This window comes from Styela clava, chromosome 8 (genome assembly GCF_964204865.1).
Source record: "Styela clava chromosome 8, kaStyClav1.hap1.2, whole genome shotgun sequence".
Taxonomy (NCBI): Eukaryota; Metazoa; Chordata; class Ascidiacea; order Stolidobranchia; family Styelidae; genus Styela; species Styela clava.
The window spans coordinates 10,201,290-10,214,428 of NC_135257.1; the positions used below are offsets into that span (position 1 = coordinate 10,201,290).

At 36.4% G+C, this 13,139-nt stretch overlaps 1 protein-coding gene across 3 annotated transcripts in view; it reads right to left on the minus strand.

The window, feature by feature from the left end:
• The window catches only part of LOC120345351 (voltage-dependent L-type calcium channel subunit alpha-1D-like), a 64,955-nt gene extending 57,203 nt beyond the window's left edge, over positions 1-7,752 (minus strand). For 2 of the 3 annotated variants that reach the window (XM_078114927.1, XM_039414770.2), the window contains exon 1: positions 7,591-7,752. In XM_078114927.1, the coding sequence (XP_077971053.1) occupies positions 7,591-7,696 (106 nt within the window). In that variant the 5' untranslated portion in view covers positions 7,697-7,752. Of the gene's footprint in view, positions 1-4,788; positions 5,235-7,590 lie in introns of those variants that run through there. The other variant, XM_078114928.1, reaches the window with a different exon arrangement.
• Positions 7,753-13,139: the final 5,387 nt, after the last annotated feature.

Consider the following 13,139-nt stretch of genomic DNA (forward strand, 5'->3'; position numbering starts at 1 on the left):
ACGCACAATGGTGCAATTCAGGTTCGAACCCAGAACCATAATTACGCGTCAACGGTTGAATATCACATTATTTGTGAGTGTGATTATAAGTGTCATATGGTCGATCACTCCGAGCGAATTTTAAATAATATTTAATCGTTCACTAATCTGGAGTAAAACACTATGCTCATTGGGATTTTTATCATCCGAATGACATCATTGGAGATCAAAAATTTTAAAATTATTTAGTTGTTGTACAAGTAATTATTTAGATGTCAGACACAGAGTAATTCCTGATAGACAAACAAATTTCAGATAAAAAATTACATCTATGGGTTTGTTAATCATTCATGACCAACCATAAGAATACTCGCACGGTATATTCCTGTTCATTGCTCAAAACCACAAACAGGATTACGGAACTGAACTATTTTAATACGTACAAACAATTAAAAAACGAAATATATCATCCGCTTTGTCGGTCAAGTGTAAATGTTAAATACATAGAAGGTTGCCAATTCATTGGTTTTGCTGGCATAGCGAATATTTTAATTAGTTTGATACAATTTAGTGACAGTGGAAATTAATACAATAATGTTCGGCCATCTTTTATGAAGGTACATAACTACATATTCGTGAGCGAGCTTACTAGAGTTATCAACTAAACTTAGCGAGATTCCTGAGGTACATATGCCTACTGAAAACGTTAGAATTATTACTTAACCGATCCCAATCACCATAAATGGCATGATAATGATAATTACTTTTAGCACTTCAAAAAATATTCCATTTGTTGTATTCAACGGGGACGATTCGAACGGTAGCGGATTTTTGATTGCCCAAGGTTAGGTTTTGGAACCATTATACAAAGAATTATAATTTGCCGAGCTTGAAATATAAATTAAAATATCTTTATAAGTCGAAACGCATTTATGTCTATACAGTTCTGTGCGCGTATTTCAGAAAAAATTTCTTGCTATCGCATATTGGCGAAAACTTTATCTAAACCCCATCTATATGTTGCGGTACGCTAAATTTGGGTAATTTTGCAGAAGTATAACTGCAGGAATATATATCGTATTACAAAACTGTAAGCTCAAGTCGAAAGCATGTAACGTGAAGTGAAACTTTTCATCAGGAACTGAAGATGTGTTGTAAATGAGATACAATGATGCCACATATCAACATCGTTTCACTGATAAATCAGTTCAAATGAACCACGATCAGAAATAGGCAAATCAGTTCAAGTTCTCCTACTAACATTGGAGTTAGTGCAATGCATTATGACGCTGAAATGACGATAATAACCTAATCTTATCACAAATCAGACAGAACCGGCGCAAAATCTGACGCTTGACAGATTTTCATAAAGACGATTCGTCTGCATACCTCTAGATACCTATCATACAAGATACATGGACCGGGGCAGGATACGTTCAGAAGAAGCGACTCGGCGTTGGGCATTCAAGTACTGTGATAAACCGCATATGCAAGTACTGTATGTGCATTATGATGAAGTAATACAACGTTTACCAGATAAACGCGCATCTGTCAGTTAACATTTGTCTGGCTTCGACTATTTAAATAATTAAGATAAGGATAACGCAACTAACCGCATTCTTTCCATTGAATCTGACTACTGGCCATTTTTGGAATTTTGTAATAGCTAGTCCAACTGCAAGTCAATGCAAGAAGGTTTCGATGCTTTGAAGTTTGAAACTATACAAATGGTGGGTCAGCCTACAAACTCATTACTCTATAGTTCTACATTAAATATGGTATCCCACGTAACAGCACCACATTCTATGTTTCAACAGTGCTCTAATCACGCATGCCAAGGAATTTTCATTAATATTCCAATGTATAATTCATTTACGTGAACATCGCATATTCTGTAATTAGAGTGATGTCGATGAGAAGGACGGTTAAAATGACGTATACATTACAACGAGTCGTGCATTTTCAACGAAACGATGGTATAACGTCTACGCGCTATCCATTACCATTCATGTTAACACAATTTTATATAAATATCCTATTTTCAATAGATCATTAGTAACTGCCCATGTCAATTTTAGACGTCGGGCAAGCACAGATACACGATCAACGTTTAATAGGTTTCCTGCCCCGCAGATTGCATGTTAAAGATGTCCCCATATAGAATATAATAGGTATAGTTCATCCATAATAATTTGGGGTTCAGAATAAATGAGGAATAGATTTTAAACGATTGCGGATTTCAAATTACCTGAAAATACCTCGTTAAATTTTTAATTAGTTGTGTAACAATGATGGATGCAAATACATTATGCAAACTCGACGATGTAACAAGAAAATATCGAATCGCGATCTGTTTAGAATGAATAGAGATGAACTCAATTGCACGTAGACATTCGTACGCTACATTTCAATATTTCAATGAGGAAATCATTTCTAAATTTCAGGTCCTCACGCTTCTATAAGAAGCTGTTTTGTTAATAATAAAGGCAAAATAGAACCAAGCGATATTTTACGCTTCTAGTCGAGGTTCACACAGGTTACCGAGGCGATCAGAGAAAACTTCGATTAATTTCTTTTTTGATCGATCATTTCTAGTTGCAATCTGACGAAGCATAAGCATCATTGTTTTCAAAATCCAAATCAATGAATCCGATAAAATGTGTCTAATACAGGAAAAAACCGACGTCCCTAGCTCAAATGAGTATGTTTATATTGCAAGGGACAATAAAACTTGCCATAAACGGTCATAAAACTTTTCAGTGTCTTTATATTTCAAATTTTGAATGTCTTATTAAAGCTTTATGTATTCACATTGTCTCAAATATTGCATCACATTGTCAAATCTTTATTATATATATCTCTGATATACGAGAACGACAGAAGTGAATGAAACCCACATCATATTGATGACTTGATGACTGAACGGGTAAATCGCGTATGGAATAGATATGTGCAAAAGTACACCAAAATCAAAATCAATAGTTAATATAGATTACATTCTGCAGCGCAGTAATCAACAAAAGATAAAAAGTACCGACACATATGCGCAATGGAATAGGATGAACAGGTATATTGCTTCAACAACACCATGATACAGCACCGTCTACAAATCCTTATTATTACTATTCTGTATTCATACTTTTTCTCCAATTAGGAAAAATTAATATTTGTGCAATATATAATTTATAACTCCCAACACTTAACAAACAAGTAGATAGAAGAAGTATTTTGTAGTCGATGAACGCCGATGCATAAATAGCATGGCTTACTTAGAATAATTTGCGATTTATATAAAACCTTCGATACCGAGGTAGCCAACTATTGTTCTGATGCTATAATAATAACGAAAAATAGGTCACATTTGGATACATTCCATCCTTACTATGGACAGCGCATGACTAACAATGAATATATATACTACATCAGGTATGAAGTATTTTTCTCGCGTTTTAAAAGCCAAGACCGGTATCGAAAAGTATGGTCGAAGCGTAAGGAAGACAGTATGATTGAGTGCCTCAGATGAAACTTGTCATTTTTATGGGCCTATAACATACTTTACAAGAGTATGTATCTAGTCATCGCTGTCATATCATCATATCACAAAATTCGAGTTGGGTATATGAAATAAGTCAAGGCAGGGTTGGTTAGACATTACCGTTCAAGCTCGATCTTCAATTTGTATCGAGCAAATAAATATTATGATTCTAAAATACTTTCGATTTGTTCGACTCTACGGAGAAAATTGCTACATGTCGGTAAATATATTTAAAACGATGCTCAAGTTAGTTCAACTTTAAGACTATAGATAGATTTCGGAGATTCAGGCGAAATGTTATTTCTCATTGGTTCCACTTTACTTTCTAATTGGTGTTCACATTCATAACTTTGTTTCAAAATATTTGTAAATGATAAAATATCAATAGCTACTATATAATTATGTTATATTAATATAATATGTTCAAAATATTGAAATATTTCAAATTTAGATCCTATCAGATGAAAGTTGTTTTCATATGAGCATACGACAATAGTGAACTTGTCACCAGCCGATGCCAACCCTCTATAAACTGTAAACAACGCAAAATTATTTTTTGATTCGTTTTTTTCGCCCTTTCAACAAGGCTAGCAAACCGCACCAATAATAATAAATATTATAAAAAAAGACGACAGAAATGAAATTTTATAAATGGGGTGAATCGATTCGTGAAGAAAAATCGTGCTTCGACTACCTATAACATATTCTGCTCGCCATATTTGCTTTGAAATTGAAGTGAACTATGAAGACATTAGAAAGTTACAATTTTAGTCGGGCATAGTAAAAAAAAATACGAGATCCGTCGTGCATAATGATTAAGTTTTCTTCGGATATTTCAATGAAACTAACTATAGGTATGACCACAATGTGGAAATTTTATTTCTATTATGAAATTCTATAGTGAACAGCGCAACCATTCGCATTTCGTGGAACGATCTAACACAATAATCCGTCCGCTTTCGTTCGATAATGCGGATTTAGCAACCCCCTGACAGGGTGGAAATCGATATCGAAGCTGCATGAAAAGCTGTGTATATGTTAAGGGAGAGAGCTAGGAAAGAACGACAGGTCTTTGTTTGCGTACTATAATAGATTTGACTGAGATATAAAATATATCTTGAATATACTTGAGTAAATGAAGACGTATAATGAAGCACGTTGCACACAGCATAAAATTAACATAATATATAATATAGATAACGGATCGCGACTGAATGAAACAAACAATTCCCGTTGAATTTCGAATCCGTTCTGAAGTCAAATATATACCATACCTTGTTTAGCATTCTTTGTTTTTTTATTCAATTTTGGGCTGTCTTCTTCTTGAAATGGATTTTTTACAACTTTCGTCGATGCCATTTTTCGAAACGGTGAAATTCGAACTTTTTCAAACAATATGAGTACATAAATGTATAACTTTATCCAAATTCCCGTCTTGCTTATACATCCTCCGTTGATTCAGACTCCATCACATAAAATAATCCATTTTAGACGTGTTCGTAAAATGCGCTTCAGTCTTCTTTTCGATTCCCCCTTTTGACAAACTCCAGTAAAGCACGCAAATGCGTTGTTTGCGAACCCTCAGATACTGTCCAGCATGTGTTCTAACCAATCAATGTATTATAAATTTATCAAGACAGAACATGCCGCTATTCAGATCTACCTTACAAATAACATACGGAAAGAAATCACCGTCTACGTTAGAACGATTTTTTTTCTCTTCAAACGTCGATCTCTCTAGCGCACAAGCGATTGCGGCTTATCTTGTAGACCGAGCATCGACACACGTTTCGAGGCTTCTGGGACTGAACAAGATTTTAATTTCACAAATAACGGGATATTGATCTCTGGTATAGTTACAGGCTGCTGTTTCTTCGATCTATTACTTATTAGGATTGCTCTGCCGTTAACTACTAATGTGACATCAACAAGATGGCGACTTGAACTATCGAGTCACAACAGATTAATCGTTGTCCAATGGATGTTCGCAAATAAGACCGGAAAGTCACTCGATCTTCTAAATGTCAAATAAGTTTCTCTGACGACTTGAATACCGTCACAACACAAACCTAAAGAGTTATGATGTGATGAGTGATAGATAGCTTCCAAAGAATAATTCAAACATTTGCGAAATGTTGCGCCAATATTAACTAAAAAATGTCGGCTTTGAAAGATGGATTTACGCTTATGAACGAAAAAGCACTAAATTTGCGGGAAACAGTTTCAGCAATTCAGAATATTAGGAAGGAAAAATTTTTACGCACAAAATTGGATTATATGTAGATATTGTATTGTGTTTTGCAGATTTGCCGTTTTGTATTACCAATATTTTTGGTGAATAATCAATTGAGGAAAACCAACCCCCGTGGGAACATTCATTAGGAGTAACAAAGTTCGTGAAAACTGTGCTCTATTTGCGTGAAGCCTATTTCTTCAGCAAGACTACTTTTCTGTAAATCTGGCCATCGGCCTTTATTTTAACAACGACGCCCATGTACACACGTTACATTAGTTGTTTCTCTCTATATATATGCCTAATATAACCTGAACCGGGTGATATTTCTGTTTTATAATATTTACTGCACATAAGACAACATTCATATGAAATTTAATTGCGGGCAAAATATGTCAGGCAAAGAATAAGTTGCAAAATTTCGGCATTGGATAAATAAATAAAAATTACAATATCAATACCGGAGTACTAAATTGAATTCCCCATTTCAGATGCGGCCAACACGCGGATCCAAACACATAGACTCGATCCTGACCAAACCTGCCTTTAATCCTAAACTCTGAAGTGGGTTCAATTATTTATCAAATAATTAAGTATAGCTCTAATCATGTTTGACAGTAAGTGGGTTACGATGTTCAAATTTTACAATAAAAACGGGCGAAACCGACTTAAAAAATAATACCGAACTGTTGAGTATTATGACATACATAATAAACTTCGAATCCCACAATTTGAACTTTCTTTTTTGTAGTATTGGTAAGATTTTGTCTTGTTTTGTCGGGAAGCTTACTAAGTTCAACTTGTTTGCATATTTCCCCTCAGTTTCGTTAATTAAATCCTGGAGGGTTTGGAGATACCACGGGCAAGTGACCCTTTGTCTGGTGTATATCCCACGTCAAAAATGAGAATAGGTATAACCAGTTAATCTTTCTTATCGAATAGTCTGTGAATGTCGAGTAAGGTGTATTTCTATAGCAGTCTAATGCGGCGTCCACAATGCCAGTCTACGTACTAGGGTTTAGCAATGAATTGCTGTTTCGACCCTAACTGGCTATCCTCATACCCGACCCATAGTTTTGGGTGCGGAGGTTTGTCTTTTATATGATCAAGTCGTTTTATCGGTGCGTTAGTCTACTCATCGTAAATGTCTGGATGTGGAAATCCTCAAATCCCTCGGCAACCTCTTGTCACTCACTTCCCTGCACAACCATATACCTTCGAGGATATGGTACGATTACGTGGCTTGCTATTTCCACGCACAATCCATCAAAACAGCATTGTCGCAATAGCGAAACAATTTAGCCATATATATTCCCTGACCATTAGAATATCAAAATTTCAGATTTTATTTTGATGCGAAAATATCAATCTCTATAACATTTAAAAAACGTTTCACAAAAAAATAACTATTATCTATAATATATTATCGAGGTATAGGAAAGGACAGGATAAACACTCTTCTTGCTCCGGTGACCACATTCCTATTATTTTTTTAATGACTAGGTCTATTAGAAAGTGTTTAAAGCTTAAATATTACTCATTTAATTTTAAGAAATTAAGGTGATGCGAGCAAAATTAGAAAATGACTGTATTTGATCACAGCTTCTTCCATATCTGGTCGCTAATTCAAGGACTTACAAAGCTCAGTTCAGTGGGTGATTGGGCTTCATAGCTGACAAACGGATATACCCCAGTCCCCAACGCAATCGAAACAAACATATTCGCATGCAAAAAGCTTGTCCGAATAAGCCAGTTTTGTACTTCACAAAAAATTAAAGGTTAGGTTTAAAAGTAAAATGGCTAATCAGGAACGGACTAAGAAATATTTGATAGACAAACTCACCAAGCGCACTAAAGATTTTCTCTGATATCAGCTGTGCAGTAATAACTTTCCCATTAAATTGTGGATCGACCGTTTCTTCTTTCTTTTCATTAAAAATTGCGTCCATTACTACTCAACTCGTTTCATATATAATATAGTGAGTATCCTTTCCACTAATATTCAATCGCATCCCATCAACCCAGATATACATAATATGCCTAATTCAAAAATGTTTGAACGAGAACTATAGAAGAAATATGACAGAAACAGATGTCATATGTTTAGCACTTTTACCTAAAGCTTAGATGCTGCTAATTGGTGCTACATTTTCTCCGCAGCAGACGTCCAGTCTCGACCGGGAAACAAAAACAACAAACAAATTACAAATTATATTTGGGATAGCAGATTGGAAGAAACTTATATTTTTTGTTCGCCCAAAAAATCTTTGTCTCAATCTAAACAGTCCCAAACCCAGATTTACGAAGAAACGGTACATAGAGGGGATGGAATCCACTGGGTTAATTACACTGTTGATTGATGCCTGACAGTATCAATGGCATAAAATGTGACGTGATTGAAAAATAGTTTTACTACAAACTCGCAAAAATATAAGTTGCAGTTATAAATACCAATGCAAATCAAGCAGGATTGATACGTTTTCACCGCGGACGATTTGTGTGAGATATGATTTGAGGTAGCCTATTGATGTGGTGTGAAAATCTCTGTTAGTTTACCTTGGTTTAAGTTCACATTCACAACTAAGCGAAATTAAAGCGCAAATCCTCTTCAACAAAACCGAGAGGTCGATCTCGCCTCGTGAACAGGATGACGTCACAAGTTCAGTCACTCGGTTCAGCTAAGACGTATTTCTCTCATTGATGTATTTGAGTGTACTGTCTCGTCACTCGGACGAGAATATGTGATGAGAAGGAATTCATGGCGGAAAAGTCGCCAAGAAACTGTATCTTTAAAGACGTTGATCTCAGCACGCTTTTATGGAAACTTCTACAGTGTAATTGCCATCTACTTCAAAAAATTCCTCTGCTGAGACTGTTACCCTTTGCGTGATAATGCCGTCGACATTTGCCACGATTATTTCGTAATCTTATCACCAAAGTGGGCAATATTTCGATCGGGTTCGATGATCATGTACCAGAATACACGACATCCTTTTTTGGTCGTGAAGGGGGTAACATGAGTCGGTGATATAATTCTATGTTCAAACATTTTATCAGCTTTCATCTTATTGGAATTAATATGCAATCATAATCATTATATATCCCTGCCGGAAATGGTGAGCTGTGGCTTCGCGATTAGCATTGAAAATTGACATGTCAGACTAAATGTTATTGCCACGGGAAGGGTATGGCGGTTATTTCATCGTGTTCATTGAAAATATCATACAATGTGGTCGATTAACAAAAATCTATAATTGTTGCATCTATTGTTACACCATTGTAGAATAAATCATTACTATTTCGACTACAAATCAAGTGACACTAATCACTAACCTGGACTATTATGTCAGACAGACGCTGAGTTACCCCGCATTCACGTCGAGTCGTTGATGATCACTTCTTTTTTGATCAGTTTTTCTAACCTGGTACACAACCTGAGTTCAGGTTGTGCGTCATATTAGTGCGCATACTTCAGGAGGTCCCAGTTTTGTCTATAGGCTCTACACCAGTGTTTCTCAAATGTTTTCCTGCCAGCGCCCCCTTTGACGACTTTTTAACTAGCAAACGCCCCCCTGACAAAAAAAAGTCAAAGCAAGTTTATTCTTCATTTATCATTAGTTTAATTGGAAGGTTGAGTCTAGTGAAATACCGCCAACTTGATAATATCTGGCTTCATTTCAGTCAAAAACAGTTTTGAGTCTCGTCTGACACTTCCAGAAAATCTCTATTGATAGGTAAAAATACGGTCACTGCACTAAATACACGCTCTACCAAGAATGAGCTAGTAAAAGCAATGAAAAAAAACTTTGACCCGATCTAACATGTAGTGATATTTCAATTTGATTCTGTTGCCAAAAAGATGGAACACTGAAAGACTGAAAATGGGCTTGAAAGTATGAACCCAATCGTAGTGGTGCATTTTCCCTTCTAGAAATTCAGGGTTATCTAGAAAACGGAAACCAAAAACTTCCTAACTAACCGATTATGTTATTTGCGCTTGAACCTCTGTTTGCGTATGATTCTACTAAGAAGTTTCGCAAAATTTTCAACCACTCACTTACTTTTCTGCTGAAGCGCACCTTCTACTGTCAGGACATGGAAATGAAAGAGTTCAAACAATGAATACAGAACATTACGTGTTTGTGCCGACAAAAATCTGGACATGGCTTGAGGGATTGATAGAGATGACCAGCAGTGGTTCAAGCATGGCGAGGTGACCCTCCATACATCAAATCAGACGCTTGCTTTCCTGAGAGTAAAGTCAGCAATGACATCCAGTGGGAACCTCAATTATCGAACTGAAACCTCTGCCATCGGCTTCCACTTTTACCTGACTAAAAACATCTAGATTGACCTCGAAAAACATCTAGAAAATACACCTAAATATGAAGTCATTAAATTTAATGAAAATGAGAGCATACAAATTTTATTATGTACATTACATAATACAGTAATATTAGATGTCGAAAAGCCAGTGGCGGCGCGTGGTCATTTTGACAACCGGGGCAAGCTACTGCGGGACCAAGTCACCCCCATCTACGGGGACAGGATGAGCGCTGTAAGTTCTCCCATCATTTTATGAGTATAAAAACCATTCCATCGGTAACAACCAATCGGCAAAAGCGACAATTTTTAACGATAAGAAAGTGTCTTTAAAACCGGTCCAAGTCAAGGGATTAATAAATATAGACATAGTTTATTTTGAAACCTCTTTCAAAAGGAAAGGCAATATTTACCCAGATAAATACAATGACATATTAACAGAAACTTCCGGAAAGCAGACAAAATCTAAAATAAGGTTTAAAACGTTACTATGAAGAAAGGAAGATAATGCAAAGATAGGGACATGCGTCGCTCATTCATAGATATATATGCTGCTAGACTTCTACTGCTTGAACATATATGCAACACGCCGCGGTTTCTTGGAAGCAAAATGCTCAATAACGCGCTGATTAAAGTCATGCATCCCAGAAATAAAGTCTCTGTGAATGGATAAAACAGAGGGGTATCAAAACACATATTTTTAATAACGAGGTTAAATTGGTGTGCATAACAATGTAAAAAATGCGCATGAGGAAAATCTTCTTTTATATAAACTTGAACACCATGTTTCGACCCACTCATGACTGCCGCGCCGTCATAAATTTGAGCTATCAATTCTGACTTCGCGTTGTAAGGCTGTAACACTTCTTTCAGTACAGCCGATATCCCGCAAGCCGTGCGATCAACGATTGGTACAAAGCTGTGAAATCTCTCGGTAGGTTTACCATCTTTCACAAACCGAAAAATCACAGCCAGTTGGGAAACGCACGTGATGTCAGTTGTCTCGTCAGACTGAATCGAAAGGAACTGGCAATTCTCAATTTCCAGAGCCAAATGTTGTAAATAAATTTTATACATTGAGTCGAGCAAATCATTTTGGATATCCTTAGATGTCCCTTTCGAAACAGTTGCGGCATCAAGATGATCTCTCAATACTGTATCTAGAGATGCGGTGTATTCCACCATATCCAAAAATACCCCTCTATTAGAAGAGCCAGCCCGTTCATCGTGCCCACGGAGGGACAGCTCGTGACAACCAATGAACTTCAAAACATCTATCAATCGACCGAGAACATGGCGGTTTTTTTTCAACGTTTTAGTTGTGCCGACGAATAGAAACCGCGCGTCCTTCATCCAACTGTGCTGCAATATTAACATTTCCGAATGTTCGGTATTTTACTGCATTGTCCAGATGCTCCATAGAAGATTGATAATCCCTGGCACGCTCGGAAAGATGTTTAAGATCTCTAAAATCAAATTTACATCAACGTGAGTCACGGGCGGTAGCAAAAAGTAGGCAATAAAAACAAAAAAGCGCATTTTTGTCCTCGCTGTAACACAACCATTTGTGTTTTTTATACCAAGTTTCTGCGCAGAATGTACGCCGACGCTTTCCTCCGTCATGGGATTGTTCCAGTGAACAATTTTTTGGTTGGTAAGGCCCAAGACGTTGTACCTCTAATTTTTGATCCAGCGGCAGCTGCGAAAACGGAGTGCGAAGTAGTGCATCAACCTTATTCATTATGAGGTCTAAGGCTAAGAAATGCGAAGCCGGAAAGAAGTGAGGAGCTCAAAAGGAATGTGGAAAATCGAAAGCAAATGGACTAAAGGTCTCTAACTGATTCAAATAGCGAAACAAGCGACAAAAACGAAGGCGAGGAAACTATCAACTCTTCAAGCAACCAACGAACGAGAAGGAATGCGTGAACATGTCAACACGTTGTTGTAAGAAACGTCGGCATTGTGTCGTCATAATTTCGGGGCTAGCCCCGATCGGCCCCGATGATTTAGTAAAAGAAACAGAAAACAAACGAGACAAACGCGGCGAGTGGAAGATAAAAGAGAGAATACGATATACAATGAGCAACCGGGGCAAAATCGGCGTCGCCCCGTCGACGTTCGGCGAAGGCTTTGCGAGCGAAAAATGAACCATGTCGGGAGAATATGGCTAGTGTAGACAGTCTGTGCAACCGATATTGAGGTATTTTTCGGATATTTTTTATTATACCGAAAAAACAACCGGGACATTGCCCCGGTTGGCCCTATTGACGCGCCGCCACTGCAAAAAGCTAACATCTGTTGATGTTGTTGCTTCAGAGAGGTTTTCCTTGTACCTATATCCTTGACAACCGAATCAGCATCTTACAAGAAGTGCAACATTGTTTTTTTCGAATCAAACAAAATTTAATAACCAGTATTGCAATCAGTAACTATCTTCATGCTGTTTCTCAGTTTATTTTTAGCATCGTTCATAGCACTAAAAAGTAAAGAAAGACAAATTCCATAGCACTTAAATAAGACTTAAATAACTTTATAATTTTAAAATCCTGGATTAAGCAACTTGAACTACACAAATTATTCTCACCACTTGGCAACAATACAATACTAAGCACTGACTCATCGCACCAACGTCACATGTCCTAAACATGTTTAAATTGTATAATTTCATTACATATGGTACCGGTAGACAAATACAATAGAAATGAGTTTTATCAAGCTTACATCAATATATTTAACCGTAAATATATGATTTCACTTACTTTTAAATAACGAAATAATATTCATTCACATATTACAGTATTATACTTACGATTATGCATATCATTTTATTCATTTTAGCTGAGTGAACACGTACCACTTCTTTTTGACAAAACCTTCCATCTTATATTCCGTACGTTTTAAACCTTATTCATGGTTTTATTTGCCTTCTTATAGTCAGTTTTTTATTTATTTGTTTTTATCAATCGTTTAGTCGCTTTTTATGCTGATTATGAAATCGAAATAAACTTATCTTAAGTTATTTCCCACTGGATAATGTTTGGAACGTTGAAAAAAAATGTAGATTTTATA